The sequence below is a fragment of the Panthera tigris genome, chromosome A2 (genome assembly GCF_018350195.1).
Source record: "Panthera tigris isolate Pti1 chromosome A2, P.tigris_Pti1_mat1.1, whole genome shotgun sequence".
Taxonomy (NCBI): domain Eukaryota; kingdom Metazoa; phylum Chordata; class Mammalia; order Carnivora; family Felidae; genus Panthera; species Panthera tigris.
This window is the reverse complement of record NC_056661.1, coordinates 60,814,053-60,839,986: the sequence shown is the minus strand read 5'-3', so window position 1 is coordinate 60,839,986 and position 25,934 is coordinate 60,814,053. Positions and strand designations below refer to the sequence as shown.

At 56.7% G+C, this 25,934-nt stretch overlaps 2 protein-coding genes across 8 annotated transcripts in view; one reads left to right on the top strand and one right to left on the bottom strand.

Moving 5' to 3' along the window:
• The window catches only part of CAMK2B (calcium/calmodulin dependent protein kinase II beta), an 82,072-nt gene extending 75,904 nt beyond the window's left edge, over positions 1-6,168 (top strand). For all 7 annotated transcript variants that reach the window (XM_042962795.1, XM_042962798.1, XM_042962794.1 and 4 more), the window contains 4 exons: positions 3,378-3,453; positions 3,557-3,651; positions 3,881-4,115; positions 4,206-6,168. In XM_042962795.1, coding sequence (XP_042818729.1) covers positions 3,378-3,453; positions 3,557-3,651; positions 3,881-4,113 — 404 coding nt within the window. In that variant the 3' untranslated portion in view covers positions 4,114-4,115; positions 4,206-6,168. The remainder of the gene's footprint in view (positions 1-3,377; positions 3,454-3,556; positions 3,652-3,880; positions 4,116-4,205) is intronic.
• A 2,693-nt stretch (positions 6,169-8,861) lies between these two features.
• Positions 8,862-18,013, bottom strand: YKT6 (YKT6 v-SNARE homolog). Its single transcript, XM_042962788.1, has 7 exons — positions 17,768-18,013; positions 15,583-15,665; positions 13,389-13,489; positions 12,338-12,442; positions 11,986-12,051; positions 9,783-9,884; positions 8,862-9,149 (listed from the first exon to the last, which is right to left on the bottom strand). Exons 1-7 carry the CDS (start codon positions 17,869-17,871, stop codon positions 9,114-9,116), a joined length of 597 nt encoding a protein of 198 aa, XP_042818722.1. The 5' UTR covers positions 17,872-18,013; the 3' UTR covers positions 8,862-9,113.
• Between the last annotated feature and the right edge of the window lie 7,921 nt (positions 18,014-25,934).

Sequence of the window (25,934 nt, the reverse complement as noted above, 5' to 3'; positions counted from 1 at the left end):
GTGCAGGTCTCTGCGGGCCTGCTTGGCCAGGGGTCTCGTGGGGGAGGGGGCAGGGCTGTGGTAGGTGCGCAGCAGAGCCTGGGGAGGGGTCAGAACTCCCCATTTGTGCACTCCCTGGGCCTGCCCGGCCTTGGATCACAGAAGCTGAGGCTTGGGTTTGTGGAGAAGTGCACACAGGGTGGGGGTGGGGGTGCCTGCCACAGTACCCCAGCCCACCTGCCTTCGGAGTCTGCATGGCAGACCGGGTTGGGGGCTCTGAGGACAGGACGTGCTGTGGGTCTGAGCACGGCAGGCTGATCTTGGGGGTCTGTCTTGAACCAAACTACAGAGGTGGGGACTACAGGAAGGGGCCTGGAGCAGAGCCAAAGGAAGGGGTGCCAGGGGCCTGCAGCCACTGGTGTGGCAGGACTGGTGGGGGAGGGGTGATCGCTAGGGGGATTGAGGGCAGGTGCCCCCAGGCTCCTAGCTCCTAGATGTGCCCTTCCCCCTGTCCTCAGCACCCTGGCTCCTTTGAGTATTGGGTGGGCTGCAGGTGAAGGACGGGAGTCACATGGGCCCAAAGAAGGGACTGTTTGGGCTGAGATCTGGCTCTCAAGGTTCTGATGGGGTGCCCCCATCTCCAACTCTGGGACCACTGTCCGCCTCTCCCAGCACAAGGGCCTAGGCTGCAGGGGCCGTCCCGCTGTGGGTCTTGGGTCCCCTCCTTCCCTGGAATGTGCGTGCCAGCTGTGTTCCTATGTAAATGGGGTTGGTACCCACTGGCCCAGGCCCTGTTCTCCATAATCAGGGATTACACCCAATCCAGGCTGATCCTGTGCAGCTGCCTGCCTGGTGTGGCTGGCGCTCCCGGTACCTCTGCAGATGCCAGGGTACGTGGATTAGGGCCAGTCTGGAGTCACTGGGGCCCCCCCAGACCCTCTGCCAGCAGCCTGGCCTCCCTGGCCTGAGAGCTTGCCCGAGGAGAGCCAGAGGGAGTGTGGGGGCTCCTGTTCACCTCTGGCACCCCTCCCAAGCCAGACCCTTGCCCACACACCACAGTCCCATCTCCAGAGTCGCCTGCTGACGGGCAGACTGTGCTCTGCTCAGAGGCTTTTCCTCCGGGGAGTCCCTCATGCAGCACGCCCCATGGGCCAGGGTTGGGTCTGGGCAGCAGCCCCTCGGCAGTCTCGCCTTCCCTGTCTGCAGAATGGGTTGGCAGCTGTTTCCCATACACCAGGCTCCACAATTTGTGCCGTGCCCTGACTCTCTCCTGTTTACTTAATACTTTCCCTGTTGCGGATTCTCATTTTTTTATTATGGTTTGTTTAAAAACACCCAATACTCTTTCGTTAAGTGGGAGATCAGGTTGACTTGTCGTAGCATGGAGTGACCGTAAATCAGAGTACCCTGGGAATGAGACAGAGGAACTGTTGCTCAGCCCCAGCGGCAGGGCTGTTGGCTGCGGGCTCTGTGGGGTGCTCTCTGTGGGGGAGGGAGGCTAGCGGGTGTCGGGTGTCCGGACACGCAGGCGCCGCCATCCTCACACAGGCAGAGGGTGCCCAGCTCTGGGGCCTCAGTGGGAAGCCATCTCCATTAAGGTGACGGGAACCTGGGAGGGTGGATAGCATCCTTGCAGCAGAAACGCCCAAGTAGAGGGAAGCCAGGTGATGCAGAGGGACCCCAAATGTCCGATGTTGCCCTGCCCAGGGATCCCAAGACTGAGAACAGAGAGTGGCGTGTGTAGGGACAGAGCTTTGCTGGTGGACACAGGTGGACATGAGGCCTTAGGGTAATGAGCCTGCAGCCCACCTTCCTGGACCCCAGGCACAGGGTTTGGTGGAAATGGCCCCTTAGCAGAAGTCAGCTGGGCCTGGAGAGAGGGTTTGTCAAGGTAGGAAAAACTTGCAAGGCAGCGCACGTATGAACCTATACATGCGAACACGCACGTATGTGACGTATGTGCACACGTGCCCTCCCTCTCACGACACACAAGCCCACACGTGCACCCAACACCTCAGGTATCATGGAGGTCCTCGTGTCTTCACAGTCCAGAACCTGTGCAGCACTCAAGGCCCGCCTAGGCTCGTCCACCCTCCAGGTGGGCATCTGTGGGTGCTGGTGGCAGGGAGAATGGGCAGTCTCACTCCAGGGCTGTGGGCACATGCTTCAGGATACCATGTTCGCCCTTCTAGACCCTGCAGTCTGTGCGCTGGGACCTCGGCCCACAGGTCAGCTCACCCGTGTGCTGTTCCCAGGGGTACTACTCACTGAAGAGTAGAGACCTGCAGACAGACGTCCCCTCCAGGGGCAGAGAGCTGGGAGGGAGCCTGTGGGGAGGGGGCCCGGCCTTCAGTGCATTTGCTGCGTCCGAGGTTTACCATCAGCACTCTGTTGCTTTAAGAGAGCACCGTGATGTTTGTGCACACGTGCTCATGGCGTGTGTATTCTGGTGTGTATCTGCATGGAGGGTGTTAAGCACCTGCGTCAGGACAGGCGGTCTCTGGGGAAGGGGGTGAAGAACAAAATTTAGGGGAACACAGCCACTCACAAATATACCTGTAAGGTTTTATTTCCCAGCTGTCTTGAAAGTTGTGCTGGTTTGAATCAGCAGGGTGTGTGGCTATATTATTGTCCACTTCTTCCATATTTTTATAATAGTTTGCATGAAAATAAGTTGTAGTTAAAGAGATGGAGGGGACCCTGGGGGCCAGGCCTAACTAGGCCCAGAGGCCAAGCAGGCAGAGCTCTGGCATGGGGGGCGCCGGCTGGACGGGAAATGTGGGGGGGACGGTGGGGAGGGGCCCTCACCTTGGCCAGGACGGAACAGGTGGAGGCCAGAGGGCAGTCAGGAAGAGACCCACAGACTCGACTTCCCTACTGGACCCGCATGGCCCTATGCCCTGGCTTTTGCTCATAATCCTCACCCTGCAGCCCCCAGGCCTTCCTGGCCTCGTCCTTTAGTGGACATTCCTAAAGATGTGATGGGTTGGAGCAGGGCTGGTGAGCCACATCCAGGTGGCAGGAGCCGGGACGCAGGACCCAGTGCCGCAGCTGCAGAGGGCCCAGCGGATGCGGCCCAGGAATGGGGGGTACCACAGGGTGGGTTATGGCAGGCTTGACTTCCCCTTGGTCTCCAGACACGTGGTCCCTTGGAGGGACTACGTCTGTCGCGTGGAGATGCTGTATGTGACACAGCATAGCTGGACTTGGAAACGGTGGGGGGGTGGAGCGGGGGGGAGGGGAGGGCACTGGGGGCCTCGGAGGGCGTGGCCCGATCTGGACGGATTTGGGTCCCTTCGGGGAGGAGAGGCACGTGGGCGCTGGAGACGCCCTTCTCTAGGCCCACAGCGGGCCTGCTTGGGGCGGCCCTCGGTCACTGGGCGACTGTGTCCCCGCAGCGCGGAAGCAGGAGGTCATCAAGATCACGGAGCAGCTCATCGAGGCGGTCAACAGCGGGGACTTCGAAGCCTACGCGTGAGCCGGGCGTCTGGGCTGGGGGGGGGGGTGGGTTTCCCCGCGGCGAGAGGGAGGGGCGGGGCGTGGCCGGGGCCCCTCCTCACCTGGGTCTGCCCCCCAGGAAAATCTGTGACCCAGGCCTGACCTCGTTCGAGCCTGAAGCCCTGGGCAATCTGGTGGAAGGGATGGATTTCCACAGATTCTACTTCGAGAACCGTGAGCGAGGGGGTCGAGCGGTGGGCGGGAAGAGTGGTGGGGACAGGCGGTGGGCGGGACAGATACAGGAGACGGGCGGAGACGGGCGGTGGGCGGGGCGCAGGCGGAAACAAGGCCTTGGGCGGGGCGTTGTGGTAGGGATGCGGGTGGGGCAGATACGGGAGGTGGGCGGGGCGCACAGGGCGCCGAGCCCAGCGGCCCCCCCCCCCGTCTCCGCCCCCTGCCATAGTGCTCGCCAAGAACAGCAAGCCCATCCACACGACCATACTGAACCCGCACGTGCACGTCATCGGGGAGGACGCTGCATGTATCGCCTACATCCGCCTCACGCAGTACATCGACGGGCAGGGCCGGCCCCGCACCAGCCAGTCCGAGGAGACACGCGTGTGGCATCGCCGTGACGGCAAGTGGCAGAACGTGCACTTCCACTGCTCGGGCGCGCCCGTGGCCCCGCTGCAGTGAAGGTGGGTGTCCCTGGCGTTGGCCTTGCGGGCGAGGGGGGGGGCATGCCCCCCCGGGGGCAGGGCTGACCACCCACTCTCGCCCCCTTTCAGAGCCGCGGCCGGCGTCGCGGGACAGACTCGGTGTTTGGAGCCCGGCCGCCAAGGTGGCCTGCCTGTCGCATGTTTGTGTCTGCCTCGTTCCTCCCCTGGTGCCTGTGTCTGCAGAAAACCAAGACCGGATGTGATTTGTTTTTAACAAGACGACAACAACCACAGAAACAATTGATGTTGGATGAAACGGAAAAAAAAAAAAAAAGGAAAAAGCTGTAAAAATCACTGGCATTTGTGGGGCTTCGGACCGACGGGCACCCCCCCACCCACGCTCCATGTGTCTGTCCGCTCCTGGCCCCTGGGGACCATGGGGCAGTGAACGTGTCCACAGGGGCCGGGCCGAGGAACGGTGTGTGTTGGGTGACGCCCCTCCCCAGGTGTCTGCATTCCCTGCCGTGCATGGCTGCTGTCAGGAGTGTTGGCCACCTGGGGCCCAGGGAACCTGAGCACGGCTGTCCCCCTCCTTTCCTCTCATGCCCCCAGCATGGATGAGCAGTGCAGAGGCCGGGCCGGCCCCCGGGGGGCCCGACAAGCCATCCAAGAAGCCCCCTCAGGCCCAAGGCTCCAGTTCTGATCCCTCCAGGGCCGAGGAGGTTTGGTGAGGGGGAGGCACCCCTTAATGTCAGATCTCATGCCTGGCAGACTTGTGGAGAGGACACTGTTGGCTGCAGCCCTGTCGGGAGGGGAGCCCCTGGGTTGGCCTCCCTCCCATTCAGGGTCACCTCTTCCTCTGCCGACCTTCCCCCTGCTGGCACGTCCACCAGGGGCTCTGGACTTGGTCAAGAGGCAGGAAGGGGAGAGGGGTCAGAAGGCAGGTGCATGGCTCTCTGGGCTCCCAGGCTGAGACTGGTCCAGGCAGATGTTTCCAGGCAGTGCTTTTGGAGTCTGGGTCTGGAGCCGAGGGAGGGAGAGAGGGAGGGAGGGCCGCCCTGGGCCCAAGGGGCAGGGCATGGTGAACCCCTGGCCAGGCCTCTTGAGGGAGGATGCTGTGTGTGTGATGGGGACCCCGGGATGAGGAGAGCACGGGCTGGGCCCATCTTGAGGTGCCCCTCGTGCTGGTGGGCACTGAGGTGCAGCTTGGGCTCGGGCTGCGTGGTAAGGTGGCAGTACCGGGGTCCCGGGGCAGCCGGCCGGGTCAGGGTGGTCAGGGGCTGTGATGGAAGAGACGCAGGACCTGGCGCCCCAACACCTACCCCCTTAATTCACATTTTCAACAAGGGTTTTCTTTATCTTCCCCCACAAATCAAGCCAAGGGAGGGGCACAGAGTGGGGAGCGACACTCAGAATGGACACTCACCTGCCCGTCCACGGCTGTGCTCAGGACAGCTGTCCCCACCCATGGACACAGGGTAAACATCCGCCGGGCTCCCTGGGCCTCAGGCAGCAGCAGTGCTCGCCGTGGACAGCGTGGGGCCCGGCCATCCTCCCCTCTGGGGGCCTCCTCCCTTCTCCCTTCACCTGTCATCTCCACGGAGCTGCCTGTCTGGGATAATTTGGGGATTTTTTCTGGGGGATAGTTCTTTTGCATGACCCCTTTCGAGCAAGCCACACCTGCTCCTCTAGCTAGGCGTGCGAGGTGTGGTGGCGTCGGCCGGCCCGCTCTGTGGAGGGCCGGCTGCCCGCAGTGCCGGCCGGCTCTTCCTCTTCTCTCTTTTGCTGAGTTTCATTGTCTTTTCTTTCTGAGCCTTGTAAGTGTAAAAAAACCATTATTTTGTTCTGTCTCGGGAAACTGCAAATAAAAGAAAAACAGGACCAATGGCTTCACTTGCAGCTGGGGGCTTTATCCCAGGGCCCTCCTTCCCTTTCCCTGTGCCCTACCCCGACTCCCGCTCTTCTTGGCAGGCTCTACCCCATCATCTGTGACCCCGGCCTGTCACTCAGGAGGGACACGTCACCAGCTGCCCACCATTCCCCTGTGGTATGAGGATGCAAAGCCACGTGGGGCCTCCCCCAGGAACGCCCGCCTTCGACTCGTGCCGCCTGAGTAAGCATTGAGCACAAGGCAGCAGGACCACATGGCCCCAGGGCTGTCTGAACGCGTGACCACATGGCCACACGGCCTGAAGACACCTGAGCAGCGCGTGGCCACACGCGCTTGGGCTCAGGCAGGCTGGGGCTGCTGTGGTCTGTGCTCCACTGGTTCTGCTGCAGGCCTCCTGGCCCTCTGCCCTCCCAGACAGACCCTGCGCAGCCTGCTGGAGCCCACGTGCACCCTCACACGAACGTGGGCAGTCCCCCCTCCACACCATGTCCCCAGGCCCTGCCAATGCCTGTCTCTATTGTATGCCTCATGCTTTTCTGGGACAGAAATGTGGGCCTCACAATAATTCTGGACACCAAACATTCCCCACTCGTGTGTCTTCTGGTAAGGACGCCCCAGGGGGTCCTCTCTGGCTACCCCAGACCTGCCCACTAGGACAGGAGGCCCTTGACTTCAGCTCCTGGTGCCCGGCAGGTGTTCTCAGGAGGAAGGTTTATGCCAGAGAACACACAGAGGCTCCAAGAGTGGGGCTCAGAGAATCTAGGACACGGCCCCGGAGCGAGCAGCAGTCAGTCCCCGACTCTGTATCTAGGGCTCCACTCACCTATCAGCTGTAATCCGAGGAAGCTTTCCAGGCCAGGCCTCCCTGGGGGCACTCACACGGCCCTGCCCAGCCCTGAGGACCCTGAGCCCTGGGGTGCGGAGCAGGACCGGCAGGCTGGGCACCCCGTATGGAGTGGGCAGGGAACTACAAAGCGAGGTCAGTGAGACAGTCTTGGGTTCATCACTTTTAAATGGTACCTGCTTTGGTCAAGGCTCCTTGGGCCTCAGGGAGACCCTGTGACCCAGCAGGTCCCGCAAGCAGAAGCTGATGCCCTCAGTCCAGCCCCAAAACCCAAGGCCACTTCTCATTTCCACAATCACAAGTGAGATTGAAGACAAGGCTCATGGCCACCAATGAAACAAGGCTGCACAATCCTCAGACCCTCTAACCACCAGCCACTGAGGTCATTCCCTAACCTGGGACCAGACTTGAGGCTCCTGGGCCCACAAGCGCCCAGGGAGGCACCAGACACCCCCCACGTCTGCAGAGCCTGCCTCCAGCTCCTGAGGACTTTCCACGTGTGTGGCCCTGGCTGTGGTTGCAGGGCAACTCCCCAGGCCAGTCCCCCTAATCCAGGAGTCCCGGCAGGGCTGCCTCTGCTCCAGGGCCCCCTCCCCTGTCTCCTGCTAGACAGGTCTAGGTGAAGGGAGTTACAGCTTAGGCCTGGGGCTTAAGGACAGGAACTGCCCCAGGACCCTGCACCCGGCTTCCCGAGGAAAGGGGCCCCTGAGGCTTGAACAAAGCAGAGGACTATTGTGGAATTTCAGAAGACAAGTTTATCCAGATAAGAACCTTTCAAACAGAACAGTTAGGCAGCAGTTACTATAAAATACACTCTTTGCCAAGTGCTCTTCGCCTGCACAGGTGTGAGCCGGCCCCACCCACCCCCACCCCATCCTCCTCAGCCACCTCCAAAGCTGGAGGTGTCAGATACCACGCTGTCCTTAAGGGGAAGTCAGAGCACCCTGGGCACCATTGAGCAGGTGGGTTGGCACCTCGCTCAGGGTTGCACAGGGCAGGCTATGTTAGAGGCCGACGCAGTGCCCAGAGCCAAAAGGGCAGCTGGCAGGTACACCCATTAGGGCAGGGTCGTCAAGAAGCCATGAAGTTCCACCTTCCAGCCCAAGCAAGGGAATTCAGGGGCTGGCACTTGCTGCCAGGGCAGTGGGTGGGACCTCCTGGGTAGGGCAAAAACCAGCTCAGGGAAGGACCCCCTGGGACGGGATCTTGTTTGACACCACCCCAGGAAGGGCTCTGTGGGGAGTGGGTCCCAAGGGTGCATCGTGAGCTGGCATGCTCTGGAAGTACTTAGGACAGGGGGAGGCAGCAGGGCCTGAGGGGGCTGGCAGGTCTCATGGCGGGGGCTTGTGCCTCTGGATGGGGGGGCCTCTCAGGCAGTGCTCCTGCGGGGGTCGGGCTGGGGAGGTGCTGGCTCAGACCACACCCATGGGGCATTGGGAGGCTCGGGATGGCCGGTACCTGGTGTTGGTGCCCAGGAACAGCAGCCACAGGAAAGGCCACTTGCTAAGGCACACAGGCCCCAGGCGGTTGCTGGGACAGTCTTGTTGCCAGCGAGGCAAAGGAACACGAGTTAAGAGACCACACATACTGCTGTGACCTGGTGGTCAGAGCCCAACTGAAGTTCAGGGCAGATGACCCCCCATGCCCTGCGCCCCTGCAGGCATTTCTGTGCAATGTAACGGATAGGTAGTGCCCTCAGCAAAAGGTCAATTCAGCAGAAGTGCAAAGGTACCCCAGAATCCGTGAAGCCTGGTGACCATCGCCTCCCACCGTGGACCTTGGCCCAAAGCACTGGCCTACACCCTGCTCGCCCCGACCCCTCACGCCCACCCACAGTGGGTTTCCCAAGATCCGAGCCCCAGGTCTGTGCCCCCAGCCCTGCAGTCAGGCCTCCCCTCGGCCTACTGCAGAGTTAAAACAATCCGGGCACAGATACAACCCAAAGGCAGACTAAGGCCCGACAAGGTTGGCTCTGACCTGCTGGGGGCCTCGCCCAGGTCAGGGGCCCACGGGTCTTCCCAGGGGTGAGAGACGAGCCCGTCAGCATCCGTGTGAGTCACTCAAGAGTTTATGGTTTCATCTGGCCCAATAATACATCCCTGGGGGCCTCAAACCATCTTTTCAAAAATCACCAGGCATGTAAATTTGAATGTTCCCCACCCCCAGGCCGTTCTGCGACCCCTCGGTCCCTGCCAAGGGCTCCAGGGGTACAGAGTCTTCCTGTGGTGGCTCTGCTTCTCCAGGGACTGTGGTTCTGATGCGAATGACTGGCGTTTGGCCCAGGGGCCTCTGCGCGCTGCTGTCACATTACTGCACAGCATGAGTTCTGCTTCCGGGCCTTGAAAGAAACAAACAGGAGCTGGAGAGGATGGAGGCCGCCAGCAGCCCCACCAGGGCACACGCGGCGGGGGGACCCCATGGGGCTCCAGGAATCGGACTGCTGAGCCGGCTGGAGGACCTGGGGGCACCTCAGAGAGGCGGGCCTCCGTCGGTGAGGGGGAGGGAGAGCGAGGCCGTGTGAGGCAGCCTGAGTGTCTGACTTTGGCCCAGTCTGTGTCCCCAGGTGCTATCGGACAACACGTGTGGAGGTGGTACCGAGAATGTCTTCAGAGGACCGGATAGATCCCCTCTCTTGCCCCCAGACTTCACAGGCCAGGCCCCTCCCAAGCTCACAGGAAAGCCCATGTGTAAACTCAGCCCCACCGCCGTCCAGACAGCAAAGCACCTCTGTTGCAGGGAGACAACGGAGGCAAAAGAGCCTCTTTGAGAAGACTGAGCACCGATATGCTCTGTGAGTGGCGGGACCAGGAGCTGAGCAGACCCACCCTCCTGCGGCGCCTGATGAGCCTGCCTGACGCTGCTGCCAGGCCTCGGCCACCTCCTGTGCTCTCCCCACACGTCACTGAACGTCCCGAAGGCTCATGCGGTAGAGCCCGAGGGAGGGGTGCCCAGAGCCAGGGCCGGTGCTCACCGTTTTATAGAAGGCTTTAGACTGTGTCCCCAGCACTTCAGACTTGGACACCAGGTCATCTAGTTTCTCCCCCCGCTCCAGCAGAGACTCCATGGTGTTGTGCTGCAGGGTCAGAGAAGAGAACACTCTGATGTTCACAGAGCAGGTGGACGTGAGTCCCTCCTGAAGCTCAACCACGGGGAGTGCGTCTCCCTTGGGCTCCTCCCTACCATGCGTCAGCCGTGTCCCAGACTTACGGATGGAACAGGACCTAGTGACTGTCCCACGGGGTGCCCACAGCACAGGCTGAGACAAGCACGCTCCAGAAGTCACTTATACCCACCCTCACACACATGTATTCCCACCAGACAGACTGCGCCTCACCTTCCTGAAGGGACCTGTGTTTACATGTGAGCACTCAGGGAGCGGCCGCACCCACAGACCTGATCTCGGGGTGAAGGAACGAGGCCCTCACAAGAGCCCCCTGCCCTGGGGCCACCAGGAAGTGGCCGGCTCGCTTCCAGCCCAGATGGCCATTGCTGGAGTGGCCACAGGGCCCCCGGAGACCTCTTCAACGGGAGCGGCAGGAACCCAGGCACACGAGCATGAAACACGCAGACCCAAGAATGAGCAATGATGTGCTTCATCTCTACGTGCAGCTGAACAGCTTAGGTTCTCACCACGGAAGTTAACCAGATGAAGACACGGAAGGGAAGAATGGCAGGACCAGAGACACGATTTTTGTAGCCAGAATAGGGCCGGGGCTCGGTTAGAAGCCATGGGGGAGCAGGCGGTACAGGATGCACACACCTCAAGACTGCCATGTCTTGCTTTCCTTCCTGAGCCTCAGAACCACATTACCTGAAGCGTGGTCCCGAACACTTGGGTCCTGCCCAGACCCGAGTCCAGCCCCAGGGGACACCTGTGTGCATGAAAGCTGAGCTGGTGTTGGCAGGAGTTTTATGTCTGGGCAGGGTTTTCCCCGGGCACCTTTTCTGGGCTTTTGCATCCACTCAGTCAGGGATCATGAGCCGCTGGGCATTGGTGGCCTAAGCATGGCGCTGCACTGGGGTCAGGGGTATAGAGATAAGGACGAGGGAAAAGCCCCCAGTCATGACAGCTCACATGCTAGTCAAGGAGACGCACGAACAAGTAGTGACCACGCGGTGGCATCCTGGAGGCCTGTGCACAGGGGCACCAGCAGGGATGCCAGGCAGGAAAGGGAGGCCATGAGACCGTGGGGCCGTGCCAGGGAGCCTACAGGTGGCCCCACAGCTGTCCTGAGACGGGCTGAGGAGCTACGAGCAGAGGGTGACATAGCGATGGTCACTGTCTGCTGGACAGACTAGTGGCAGGCAGGAAGCGAGGGACCAGGTGTGAGGCAGAGGCCACAAGACCAAACTTGAAGTGAAAACAGATGCCTCAAGAGCCGAAGGCAGATCAAAGCTTAAAAAAACAAAAAGACAAACAAAAAAAGTGTAGGGAGAAGCTGAAGCTAAGGTTACAAACCAGGAGGTCTCAGGCAGGATGCAAATTCCTGGTCTCCTGGCTGGGGCCTGACGACCCTACATCTGTCTTTAGTCAGCACTGGTAGCTGTCCCCGCAGCCCACACCCCGTAAGGGAGGCACCTGCTGGGCTTGGAGACAAAGTACCGAAGGCACCAGCACAGGGAAGGAGAGCCACAGAACTCAGGCCATCACAACCAGTAACTGCCAGAGGGGAGTGTTGGGGGTGGGGGTGGGGGACCACACTGGTGCTCCACATGGACCCCTCACAACAGGCAGGAGGGCTAGGCCTGGCCTTGCCTAAGCCAGTCTGGCTTCGAGGCCTTGGATGCACAGGGAGAGGCGGGCAAACACCCCCTTCAGAAAAGAGCTTGGGGAGGCACCTGGGATGCTCAGTTGGTGAAGCGTCAGACTTCAGCTCAGGTCATGATCTCGCGGTTCGTGGGTTTGAGCCTCATATCAGGCTCCATGCTAACAGCTCGGAGCCTGGATCCTGCTTCGGATGCTGTGTCTCCCTCTCTCTCTGCCCCTCCCCCACTTGTGCTCTACCTCTCTCTCTCTCTCCCCCTCTCAAAAATAAATATTTGGAAAAAAAAAAAAAAAAAAAAGAAAGAAAAGCGCTTGGACTAGGACTCCCAACAAGCCTTGATGGTGTGCACGGTGGCCACCAGGCTTTCTGCCCCCAGCTTTGGGACATGCTGGCCCCCGCTCTGCTTACCAGAATGATTTTGGTCTCATCCAGCTCAGCCTGCACCTTACTCATGGGGTCAGCTTCTCGGGGGTTCTAGGGGAAGAGCCAAGAATAACATCAGGACCATTTGGAAACAAAGCTCAACCCAACTGAGCTAGAAACACTTTCCCAAGTTAAAAACCCTCAGGCTGCTTAAACACAGGACAGAGAAATGGAAGCCTGCTGTGGGGCTCAGGTTCCAGGTCTTAACGTGGGCCCCTGGATGTTTCAGAGGGATGTCGACACCAAGGCTGCCTGGAGTCACCTACAGCCACGGCCATCAGGGCTGCTGGCTTTCCTGTGCCACACGGCCTCTCCTCGGGGCGATTAGACACCCTACCTGGTATCGACTGAGGTGGCCATCTAGGGCCGTGTAGTGAATTGTAGCAGGGGATCCGACTGGCCACTCTATCCTGTCCACCTGCTTGGAGAATTCGTCTAGTACCTGCAAGACAGAAGAGTGCATCAGCACCATCACAGCTACAGGGCTTTAATGGACAGCCTCACCCAAGAGAGGCTGGCAGGCCTGGGAGGAGGGAAGAGGAGGACAGCTAGTGGCCAGGGGCACATTGAAGCTCGAATTATAAGTATTCTGGTAATTAAATACGAACTGTACCCAGCCTGAGATGAACCTCATCTGGAGAATGATAAAAGCATCTGAATTTTAAAGATTTCTGCTTTGACGTGGCCATAAAAATTCTAGAAGAAAAGGTACTGGCCCTCTTTTTCCAAAACAGTTCTTCAAAAGGGAACTGGATCCTTCCGATTTAAGTGACCACCAGATTTCACAGGCTTGTAAGTGCACTGTGCTGTGGGAGGCTAGGGGCCAGAGCCCGTAAACAGGGGTTTACGGTAAGTGTTGCTTAAAGGACTGATGGACACACAGGCGCTGGACCCATGTGGGGAAGGAGCGCCCATCACTGCAGCACGGGCAGAAGCACGGAGGTGGGAGGGCCCACTGTGTGCAGGGACAACCTGACGGAGGGGAGGCAGCCACAGAGCAGGGCACAGAGTCCAGTGTGGCTCAGAGGAGCCACAATCACCATTGCTGAGGGCAGAGGCAGGAAGAGAGTGGCCAGAGGACTGGCAGGGGCAAGAACACAGCCAGAGCTGGCCCTAGAGCCCATCCCAGGAGTAGGCTGTGATGCTGAGGCAGACAGGGTGAGTCAAGGTGGCACTTGGGGACATGAGCCCAGACATGGGAGGGATGACAGACAGAAATCAGTGCCAGGGAAAGAACTGGGAAGGGATGCCAGACTGTCTCTTGGTTTAGGGCCAAGAAAAAACGGCTGAAAATGGGTTGATTAGGGACACACTACCTCATCCCCTGTAACTCGGGCACTGACCCCACTTGTCGATCCGAGCCCAGTCCAGCCACACTGCAAACTCACCTTCTCCAGCAAGGTAAAGGCCACCCGGGACGGATATTCACTGTCAGCAATGACCACCCCTGCAAGGCTGTCGTTTCGCACGTAGACGTGGCACAGATATTCTGAGGAGAAGTCAGACACGCATGTGGTAACTTGAGGCCCTTAGACGTTTTCAGCCCTGATCATCAAAGCATCACAATGCTGAGCCCTTGCCTTCTGGATCAATGAAGCTTGCATGAACAGTGCATAACGGAGCTCTGCAACCAGCATGACCCAATGTCTGCTTTAGGATGAGCCAAGGCCCAGGGGCCCAGTGTGCAAAGCCAGGGGAGCAGAAAACATCCCAGGCAACACGGTCCCAGGTGTGTTTCTAAGTTCCATCCTGAGCTCTAGATCAGGCCTGCCCGCAACTCAGGGAACTGCATGTCTCAGGCTCCATTCTGTTTCCAAGCTGAAGAGACCCTGGAAGAGACAAATAGCCTCCAATTTCTTAAAAAAATCCCAATGCGCTTGCCTGGGGCGCTCAGTCAATTGAGTGTCAGACTTCGGCTCAGGTCATGATCTCACAGCTTGTGGGTTTGAGCCCCACGTCCGGCTGTGTGCTGACAGCTTAGAGCCTGGGGACTGCTTCAGATTCTGTGTCTCCCTCTGCCTATCCCCTGCTCTCCCTCTTGCTCTTAAAATAAATAAACTTAAAAAAAAAGAGAGGCACCTGGGTGGCTCAGTCGGTTAAGCATCTGACTTCAGTTCAGGTCATAATCTCGCAGTTTGTGGGTTCAATCCCCCTGTTGGGCTCTGTGCTGATAGCTCAGAGCCTGGAGCCTGCTTCGGACCCTGTGTCTCCCTCTCTCTCTGCCCCTCTCACACTCGTGCACGCGCTCTCTTGCTGTCTCTCAAAAATAAATATAAAAAAAATTTAAACATTCCTATAAAAGTGTCCTCGAATCAGGAAATCACCTCTCGGGGCCTCAGGTTCCTCATTAGGGGAATCCTGGCCTGTTGTGTTCTGTGCTGGACTAGAGGGCGTAAGGGAGGGAGAGGAGAGGGGAGGACAGTGGAGAGAAGGTCCATCTACAAAAACATGAGTCCCTGCTGCCTATGGATTCCTGTGCCAAAGCCATCAAGTTATCCAAAGGTACAGTCTGTACAAGAGCTTCTGCAAAACATTCATTAACTAGCATATGAATTTTTGTCATTTTACAAAGGATTTGAAGACGATGTAGCTAACCACACCCCACAGTAAAAGGGATGTGAGGGCAACAGCTGACAAATAAGAAGCTTCTTGTCTTTAAGACGCTCAAGCACCGGACCCTGGCACAAACAAACAAAAACAACAAAAGGGGAGAAGGTGAGATCGTGAGCTCTGCAATCAAGAAAGGGCAGAGATAAAGGAGAGCGGGGTGGGGGACAGGACCATCACCGACACTCTCCAGGCTTTGTCTGCACTCCCAGACAAACGCGAACCGAAAGGTTCAAACGCGAACCGAAATGTATGCATCCGCAGAACTGGAGACGCTGGACCAGTGCAGATGGAACATTTCTAAGAAAACTGGGAAGGCAGACATGGCCTGAGGAAACCAGACTATTTCCATGTTCACGATCCAATTTCACTCCTGCGTCGTGAAAGGTACCAGGATCTCATGCAGAACAGACGCACCACCAGGATGGTGACCGGGCCTCCAGGTCACAAGACCAGGGCAGCACCGTGCGACGGGCGTCTCTGCCCAGTGAGGTTCACGTGATGTGTCTATACGACACGTCTGTCTTTCCTGATCGGTCTGTACAACATATGCCTCTACGATAAAAGCCTGAAGACTCTCACGGGAAACCTGAATTGTGAACAAGTAAAAATACTGGCCAAGAGAAAAACAGGATGAGTTTTCGGATTCCTGGTCCAAAACCTAAGGAGCACAGGACGTGGTATTACCTCAACAGGGCTGGTTGCAAATCCTTTTTTGAGATGTGTCCAGCTCTGGAGGGAAAGAGAAGGATTCAGGAAGGCCGTGTACAGCTCCAAGAGTCAGACCCTCACCTGAAGCAGGTGTGAGCTACAGGGGCACACTGACTTGGGCGGCTCAGATGGCAGCAGTGGGCTCAGCATCGTGTGCAAGCAGAAGGAAGAGGAGGGAAGAAGGGCAGGCCGGCAGTGTGCAGAGAGCCACGGGCTGCCTGAGGCGTGATGGGGTGCACACCAGGGAGGGGGCGGTCCTCTTACCTTGTTCTTTGACTGAAGCTCTGCTGCCCTTGGCCGAGCGCTCCACGATCAGCTGACTCGTGAAGGTCATGAACTCCTGAACACTAAGAAACATAACACAGATTACCTCCTCCTGTCACCTTGTCACTGGCACAATGGAAGGTGACCTCTGAGCTTGGACACTAAGGAGCTAGTGTTTCTTGGCTTCACTCGTTGCCTTCCGGGCCTCGGCGACAAGCGATAAACGTGGTTTTGTTACTAATTGCCCTGACCATTCACACCACACCTGCTGCTCCTAGCGCGCCAGACAACCCACTTCCAGACCTCTGGGGCACCTACTGCAGGCTTCCAGGATGCTGACGCTGTGGTCAGCAGAGGCCCTCAGACACAGGGAGAAGCAGGAGGCAGCAGACACGCAACCAGGTGGGCTGCCGCACACGCCAGACATTGAGGCAGGATGCACACACGCCGTGGACACGGCCGAGGGCACAGAACCCGGCCTAGGGTGCGCTGGCTCATCTGAGGTACGTCATCCAGGCTACTCGGAGACAATGGCTTGGCCGAGACCAGGAAATGATTTGTACCAGGGCCGTCGGACAGAGAGATGCGGCCGGAATGGAAGAATCACAGGTGACAACAGTGCAGCCAGAGGGACAGGGGCCAACAGGAAGCCTGTGACTGGGACTGCCATGCAGGGGGCCACGTGGCGTGAGGATCTCCGACCCTGCGGTGGACGTCCTCGGCTGGGACCCCAGCTCCACCATGTGCGAGATGTGTGACCTCCAAGCAAGTTACCTGCGGCACTGTGCCTCAACTAGGAAATCCAGATTCGCTATGATGGTCACACGAGTGCAAAGCACCATGCCTGGCGCACAGCAGCACTTGCTCCATCACCCTGAGAGAGTGATAGGATGGAAACAATCCCACAGAAAAGACGTCTCCAAACAAGGAAGTCCTTGCAATAAAACCAACCAGAGACAGAGCTCATAGCAGGACTGTCACCAGACAGAGGAGAAGTTACACTCTCGCAAAAGTCTGCACAGAGAGGCAGAAAAACAGGGGAACCATCTGAAAGTTTCACAACCTGGGGTCTGGTCATCGTGAGGCAGGAAGGATGGGAAAAAGCTAGATCATCCACTGCCTTAAGAGGATGTGCCTAGAGTGCTGCAGCTGTGCTCGCCACCAGAAACCGGTCCAGGAGCCCTCACCAGTGAGGTCACAGTCCCACACTGAAATCTCTGAGGACCCTCCGTAGACAAGGGCCGGGAGAAAGAAAAGGAACCACTTGGCCAAGCTGGCACCGAACATCACAGACAAGCAGAGAATGGAGACCACAGTAAAGGAAACCGAGTATCAAGAAGGTGCTTCACTAAGGACCCAAAACAAGCCGAACATTTTACAAAACAACAACAGAAACGGTTTTAGATTCTGCCAGCAAAGCCCTCTCATCAGGAACAGGAACTGTTGAATTCCGAGTCCAGACAATAGCGTCCACTAGCCCCCGGGGCCGTGTGGCCACAGACATGGACCCTGGAGGGTCCTTCCCCTTCTGTGCCTGAGTCACCCAGCCCGCCCACGATGGGCTGCAAGTGTCTGCTGTGTCTTCAACACAGTTTCCTGCTACTAAAGCGTCCAGAAACAGGACAAGCCTATAGGCCTACACATCCCACGCTTCCTTCCAAATCCTCAGCACAGACCCTTTGGCCCCATCAGGGCTCCACTGGAAGCAGCACACAGTGAGTCCTGGCTGGTTTCTCCAGGCCTCGGTGACTCCGTTGACAAAACGGAGTACGCAGGTTATACCAATAACCTTCCCACGGAATCGCTGGGAAAGCCCATCAGATAGCCTAAGCGGCTCCCAAGGTGTGGCGCCCAAGCTGCCTAGGTTGGAATACAGACCTCTGGGAACCTGGGAATCTGCACTTTTTCCAAGGCCCCTGATAATTTTACAACGACAAGAATACGTAAAACAGCGAGCACGGGAATAATGTTCTAGAATAGCATAAGTCTTTTATCCAGCGAAACGAAGATGATTCCTCGAAGGCACAGTCCCCAGACCGAGGAAGAGGCCATCGTCGCGCTCCTCCCAAGGAGGCCGGGCCCCGCCGCCCACCCCCGCCCTCCGGGCCTCCCCCCGTCCTCCCCCGCCCCCCAGGCCTCCCCCCTCCCACCCCGCCCCCTTGGCCTCCCCGCCCGGGCCGCTCACCTGGACCTCTGGAAGAAGCTGAAGGAGGACACGTCGTACGCGGCTTTGAGCAGCACCGCCTTGGGCTCGCCTTTGTACAGGACGCTGAGGCTGTACAGCTTCATGGCGCCGCGCCCTCGGACCGCCCGCCCGGCCGCGGGACCGGCTCGCACCGAGCAGCGCGGCCGCCACCCCCGACGACCGCCGCCGGCTGCTGACGGGTCCGACGCCGGCTTCCCCGCCTGGCGCAGGGTTCGCTTCCGGTTCCGGCCGGGTGCCACCGCCCCAGTCCCGGCGGAGGGATTTCGTGCCCCGGATGCAGATAGGCACGGCCGGAAACACGAAGGCTGAAGGATGAGGGCGCAGGCAGGCGGCGCGGGGCAGGCGCAAGCGCAGAACTTCTGCCCCGCCCCCTCCGGCCTGTGTAGGGCCACCCTCTCCCTGTGGGGGTGTCCCGCCCTCTCCCTGTGGGCGTGCCCTGTCCGCTCCCGGGCCGCCCTGTCCCTCGTGGGCCTCCCCTTATCTCATGAAGTGTCGTGTCCCCTCCAGCTTGTCCTTTCAGTCCTGGGTGTCCTGAGTCCTCCGATACACAGGCCCTCTCTCCCTCCCTCCCTCCCAGACTGTGCTGAGCCTTCCTGGGCAGCTCCTGGGAACGGCACCCGCAGCCAGTGCTCTGTGGACCCTAGAAAGGACTGTGATTTACGGGAGGACTGCCTTCCTGTCAGTGTGTAAATCCAACCTCCTTTCGAGTGAAGGGCAGGAAAGTTTTCTTCTGGAGGCTCCTGCAGGGATGTGAAGGCACGCCTCTCATTTCAGAGGATTGGTTCTGAACACGTCCTTGTCACGTTTTCCTCCTGCCCCTGGTCACACAGGACCCGTCACCACAAACCTGCAGGGCTACGTGCTCCTCGGGCCTGCCCACTCTCTGTCTGGGCACTGATATAGGCGGCAGACCGCTGACAGAGAGGAAACGTCAAAACAGCAGAAAATCCGCCCCACACTTAGGGAGCAGCAGTGTGGTGCAGTGACTTAGAAGACCTCGTTTTGCTTGAGTTGTCGACATAACGCTTTGTGGATGGGTGGGGATGGGTGAGGCGCGGTTCCACGAGGGTGCCACATCGGCCAGTTTCTTGTTTATTAAATGGTATTTTGTAATCAGCATCTTGCAGGCCACCTAAAAGGCCCTTGGTCTTTGGAAGCTGATGGCAAACTTACATCATCGCTACGCTACAAGCAGCTGGGTCTGAGATGATGGGACAGAGACGGCACTTGTGACAAAGCGACAGCATCACTCTACACATGCTCAGCAGTATTCATGTTGTGGTTGGATGCTGGGGGATTTTCCTAGGTGTCAGGGGCCATCCTGTGCAGCGTAGGTAGCATGTTGGGCCTCGGACCCACTAGAGATTGGTAGCACTCCATCCATCACTTGGCAACCCCAAATGTCTCCAGCCATTGGCAAATGTGCCCTGGCAAGCAGTGGAGAAGGCTGTCTCTGTGTCTAAAGGAAGGTCTCACCACCTGCCCCTCACTCAGCACCTTCCTCACTGGCTCTCTTCCCTATGCAGATCGTGGAAGGGGCTCTTCCCCATCCCCCCGTCTGGGTACAAAATGCCAAGGACAGACATTGGCCAACACCAGGCCAGTCACCTGCTGATGCGGGCACACGACAGTCTCAAGATGCTGTGCTGACACTGTGGTCCTCTAGGGGGCACAGCTGTTTCTGAAGAAAACCCTGGCTCCCCTTTTCTTTGACGCTGAAAGTTGTTCAAGAGGACCAGGAGGACAGTTCTTGGTTGGCACAGGCTTACATGTATTCACTTGACACATAACAGCAGGTGTCCCACAGCTGGCCTCACACCAAGTGCTCTCCGTGCACTCCCTTGTTCTATCCTCACGAAACAGAGGAAGACGTTACTATCGCCTTGCAGACACAGAATGACTTGGGTTAAGGAAATCTCTAGGCACATGTCAACACTAAACACACAACAAACACAGCCCGGCCCCTCTCCCCCCAGGAAGCCTGGCTCCCAAGCCCCCCAACCTCATCATCTGTCTCACTGAAAAGCAAGCCCACCTTCCACTGCGTCAACCCCAGCTGTCACCCAACTTGGATTCAGCCCGGCTCTGCCACCAAACCCTTAACCTCTCTGAGTCTCTCTCTTGTTTTCATTTGTAAAACTGGGAACATATCCCTTTCCATAGGTATGTTGCTGGGAATGGCGAGGTTTATATGACAAACTATAGCCACAGATGTTTAACGAGTGACAACCTTGATGGTTATGTGTATTGTTATCACTTATGACAAACAGGAGTGACTATCATGGGTTCAAGGCATCCTGCAGACTGTAGGATGCAGAGATTTGCCAGGCAGAAATCTGAGTGAGGTCATTAGATTGGAGAATACTATTGTATCTGTTTTAATTCCCTGATTTTGATCATTGTGGTTGTGTAAGAGAATTCTTGGTTTGGGGGAAAATACACACAAGTTCTTAGGGTAAAGGGACATCATGTCTGCACTTTAGTCTTGAAAGGTTCAGTATATATATTTATATATATATGTATATATATGAAGGGTAAAGCACATATATATATATATATATATATGAAGAGTAAAGCACACAAGGTAAATTTAAGGAGTCAGGATGAAGGTATCCAGGAATTCTTTGTACTGCTCTGTAAATCTAAAACCTCGGGGATAGATACAGGGAAGGGACGCTGATGTCCCTGAGCACCTGCAGGGAGTAAAGCTCTCTGAAGTCCAGACTCTCCCTCATGCACTGGGCCCTAGAGGAAGAGCTCCCTGCAAACAGAACTGGAGCAATGTGCCCATGGCAAGAGGCCAGGGCCTGAGTTCCTGCTGGGCAGGCAGGTGCCCACCCACCTTCCCATAAGTTACCCGGTTTAGCTGCACAGTGGAACCCCCACGAAGCTGGATAAAAGCCACCAGGCACATGATCCTGGCCAGGCAGCAGCCTTGGCCTCCGGACCGCCTTGTCCGGGCTGTCTTCACTGTGCATGTAAGGTGAGCCTCTGCAGCCCACACAGGAAAGGAGCCCTGAAGGTGCCACAGGTGTGATCAGGCCGCCTATGGCCTTCAGGGTGTGTCACTCCTAAATGTGCCAACTGACGACCATTTTGAGCCAGTGGCACTTGAGAGACAGCAGATGCAAGCCCACTGTCCCCTCCTTTTTACTCTTCTAAGAGGGAGACTAACCCACGTGAAAGGTGCCCCCTCTGTATCAGGAGGGGGACAGGCCCCCTTAGAACTGCCCCCCTTGCAGGGGCTTCCCAGGAGCTCTATTTGTACCTGGAGACACCCCTCCCCAGCTCAGGGGCCAGGAATGGGTGTGTAGCCCATGCTGGACACATGGCCATTTAGGCTGGGGGCTCGACCTCCTGAGGATGGCGCCCTGACCACCTTGAGGCCTCCCTGTGCGGAATGTAGAAGAAAATCTGTAATAAGGAAAAGGGGAGGGGGAGCCCTGCAAGAGGGGAGTGTGGGCCCCACAGCAGCCTGGTCTGCAGGACTCCCAAGTGCAAAAAGCAGAATGGGAGTCATCACAAAGGAAACGTCATGAGGTAGAATCTGAAAGCTGGGGTGAGGTTGATGCTGACCCCAACCTCCTGAGGGGCCCCTGAGACCCTATCCCGGCCCACCGCCCCCGCTGAGTCCCTCCTGAACCCCACCCTCTAGCCCCGGCCCCCACTGAAGCCCCATTCCATTTAGCCCTCCAGAGGCCCCATGTGAGTCCCTCACTGAGCTCCTAGAACCCCCTTTTGGGTGGTGCACCAAGACCCCAAGCCCTGTCCCACAGTCCCCCTGAGCCCCTCCTGACTACCAGGCCCAGCCCTCCTCACCAGACCTGGCTCTTGGCTCCCCCCCGCTGCCCCCACTGCTACCCACCCTCCCTGCTCCCGCTGGGCACCCTTGAGCCCCCCAGCTCGCCTCCTCCCTGAGCAACCCTCTGAGTGCTACCACAAGCTCTCCCCGCCCCCCCCCCCCGTTGAGCACCCCTCCCCTGAGCCCCCATTAGCGTGTCCCCCAGCCCCCCACCCCCAGGGAGCAACTCCTCCCCCAGAGTCCCCCTCTGACTGCCTTTCAGCCCTCCCCCCACGCTGAGCACCCCCCAGCCCCCTCTGAACCGCCCCCCAGCCCTTCCACTGTGACACGTGGGCGCCCAGCGTATCAATACAAATCCATCCGTGTTTCCTCAGCAATTGGCTTGCAGGTGGCCACGTGACCCAGGCCTCAGCCAATCAGTGCAGGCCTTCCAGGGGTAGGCCGTCCAATCAGAACAAAGCCCATGACTGAGCCCCTCAGGAGAAGGCCTGGGGTTTGTAGAAAGTCCGAGAGCCCAGAGCAGTTTCTAAGCAAACTTACGGTAGAGCTTGGAAGAGAAATGCGCGTGCGTGTGACAGAGAGCAGCAGGAGCCCGCGAACAAGCGGGCAGGTCCTGACCCTTTGCACCCCATCCCTCAACCTCCCCAGCCTCAGTGACTTCATTTGAAAGTGGCAATGATGTCAGCCCTGCCTGCTGTCCCCAGGTCGGCTCCCCAGATGGCACACTGAACACAGCAATGCTTTGTGCATAGCACACGTTTTAACCGGTAGTAGTGAAATAATTACCCTTCTAATAAATACATCGCTTTTCTTTCGCAATAAATCTAGCAGGAAATGGGTGAGATCTGATGAGGAAAACGACCTCCTGAAGGGCACAGAGTGGACCTGGAGCCCGCTGTGTTTCCGAACGAGGAGCCTCCCCTTGGGGACAGAGATGTCTCCTCTCTAAAATGAGTCCCCGGATCCACAAACTCAGCGCATTGTTTTATGATGTAGCATGAGTAGATTCGAAGGTTTGTGCTCAATTTGAAAGGGCTGTGAAATGTAGGGCAAAGGGATACTTGCCCTACCGGACGTCGAGAGATTAAAGTTACAGCAGCCAGGAGAGCCTCGTGCGGGGAGCATGATGACCTGTGTTAGGGCGAGTGAGACGGGAAGATAGAGGTCTGGCGGCAGCAAAAGGGAAACGGGAGGAGCGGGCACCTGGGAGGACTCTTCCGGGAGGATTGCCCGCGGGGAGGACTTTCTTGGGGAAGATAGTGCGCCAGGGAGGACTCTCGGAGAGGAGTATGCTCCTGGGAGAACTCTCTCAGGGGAGGATTGGGCGCCGGGGAGGAGTGGCCACCCGGGAGTACTCTCTCAGGGAGGAATGGGCGCCAGGAGCCTGAGGTCCCAGAAACGTCCGAGTGTAGGCTTCTATCAATTGTTTCTTTTGGGCGGGTCCCAGGGTCACACTGGTGTGCCTGGCTTGGATCATATATTAAATTAGCCAACTCCCCACTTCATTTCTCAAGAAATATTCAAAATGCCTGCAAGGGGTAGGAAACTGCAACACTATTTCTTTTCTAGACACACAGGTCAGGTAAGGACAAAGGGCTGCTCTCTGCCCAAGGGCAATCAGCACCAGAGACTTAACCCTTCCTCTGCCGGGATGTTGTGACCACGGACCACAGACGGATTGCCAGGTGGGCGGACTGACAGAGCTGAGGCCACATCAGGCAGGGTCCCCAGAGCCACTTTTACATTCAGACAATTTGTTACTGGCACAGAAAAAAGCACCCCAAGATGCCACTCCCCATTCTTGTCCTGTGCACTAGAAAGGACAACATCCAAACTAAAGGGAACAGGTGTCTGCACCTCAAGTCATGGCGTCTCCCCTGCGGGCCACGCTAGCTAGACAGCAGCCACACCTGAAGGACATGGGCAGAAAGCCTCACGTCTCAGAACGAGAGACTGGGGGAAACCCTCCTGACCACCTCCCAGGCAGATGGAGAAGAGAGCGGGGAGTGGCCTCTGAGCAGGTCCTCACTCATCCGTCCTCAGTTCCGGAGGAGCGCAAAGTCTATCTGCCAGGCTCAGGTTAGCTGTGGTTCCACACGTGGCCTCGTGGCCTATGGGTGCACCTGCACGGTGGCCAGAGCCAAGCCATTCCCTTACAGAAGAGAAATATGACAGAGTGTGTGAGCGGGGTGCCGTCAACATTACAGATCAGTGGGAAAACGATCGCCTACCCGACAGATACTAGACACCTACCTCACACCATGCATAAATTCCAGAAGGAACAAAGCACTAAACATGAAATGAAAAGAAAAGAAAAGAAAAGAAAAGAAAAATATTAGTAGGAAATGTGAGAAAACATTTTTCCAATTTTGGATGGAAACGTTTTTCTTTTTTCGTGTGTGAACAAGGTAAATTTTTATGGCTGTTTTAAGACACCAAGTTTGGGGATGGTGTGTTATACTGTTGCATCCACACGACTCCTGAAACAGAATGCTACGGGCACCAGTGACAGTCACAACAAAGTTTATTACAATGAGAGGCAAGGCCGACAGATCGGGACCAACACTCTTGATAAGAGTGCGGCCCCGAACAGCCGGGGTACAGAGTTTTTATAACCGATCACATCGTTTTATCATCACCTGGGAACAGAACAAAGAAACAGGTTCCAGATGAGTTAGAAACAGTTGCCTAATGAGGTGTTTACTTTAGACTTTCTGCCTCTAAGTTGCAACAAGTGGATCTCCTTGACCCTGCCTCTGATGCTCTTTTCTTTGAACTTTTGTTTCCTTAATTGGTGAAGCCTAATTTACAAGGGTATGAGGCGTGGTTTACCAGAACAAAGCAAGGCTGTTATCTCTTAACCTTCAGTGTCAACACAAAGCTGTAATTTTTCAAGCTAAGCATTAGCCCTACACTACAATTTAACCCTTACAATACCACGATAGACAACTGATGCACCGCTTCATGGCATTGGGGACTCAACGCCCTTTTAACCTCTCTCCTGTGTCCAGCTGCTCTTTTCTCTCTGCTCCTCAATTCCGCCAAGGAAAGTTCTGCATGATTCAGTTCATCACTATCTTCCCTGCTGGCCATTCTGTAGATAAATTGGCTTTCCCTGGGCAGCTTTCTGCCCATGGCCCAGCTGTGGTCAGCTGGAAAGGTCACTGGATAAGGGACCCACGGAAGAGAACAGTAGGAATGGCCTGCACTCCAGGGCTTAGCCGAGGTGATTTAGGTCCTGCTTAAGATACAAGTTTACTGAGGATCTTTCTCATTTAACCTTATTCCAAGCATTTGCAATGTTACAAACACTTCATGCACACAGTTTTTAAAAACTACTTTGTAGATTACTTCACAGCTGTATCATAATCTACTGAATTGGTACCTTTCCTGAACACTTAAGCTGTTTGTAGCAATTTTCTTCCCTCCCCTCCCCTCCCCCTCTCCCTCCCTCTCCCCTTTCCTTTTCCTATCCTAAGAAATGATGCAGTGAACATCTTTTGATAAAGCTTTGGGGAAACGCTCTTAAAAAAATTTTTTTTTTAATGTTTTGTTGGAAGGAGTATGGCCGGAGTCACAAAAGAAGAGTCCGCAAACAAAATGCAATTAAGTGAAGGTTCTCTTACAGGAGTTGGAATGAGGCCTGGGCTCCAGACTGAAGCCTCTTTTATTAGGATAATTGCTAAAGACTGCGTGCATAAAGTCAGCTAAGCAAGTGTAGTAATCAACTTAATGGTTTTGCTCTTCAAGGTTGAATTTCGAGTTAATTGGTTTCTATAACACTAGGAAGGGTCAGGTGTGAAGGAGGATCCAGCTAGACAACGTTAATGTCTCTAGGCAGCCTCAGCCTCAGAGCCTCAGCTGTGTTCAGCTGTGTAAACATGTCCTAAGGCCTTGCACCTTCTCCAGCCATTCACTTTTGAAGCCCTTTCCTTTGATGCTTCTCTCCCGCACTTCCCACATCTCCCCCTTTTCCTTTCCTTTGGTGAAGCTGGAGGGCAAAGAAGGGAGGCTCGTGAGGCATAGTCTCGGCTTCCTTGCTGTCCTCTTCTCCAGACTAGGTATATGCAAAGTAATAAGACAAAGATTAATATAAAAATACCAATCGCATAAAAGCTTAAGGGTTTTATATAATGCGTTGGATTCAATTCCAAGATTCGATTAGTTATCTCAGAGAAGGAGCACCAGAAATCATCTCAAGTTTATTTTTGAATGTTTCATAGATGTACTTTTGCAAATGAGCTATATCAGCAGAGGTGTTGCCTTGAGTAAGAAGGTGTCGACGCATCAGGTCCCATGATATCTTAGACTGATTATATACGTGGGGGGTGACACAAAAGGTGG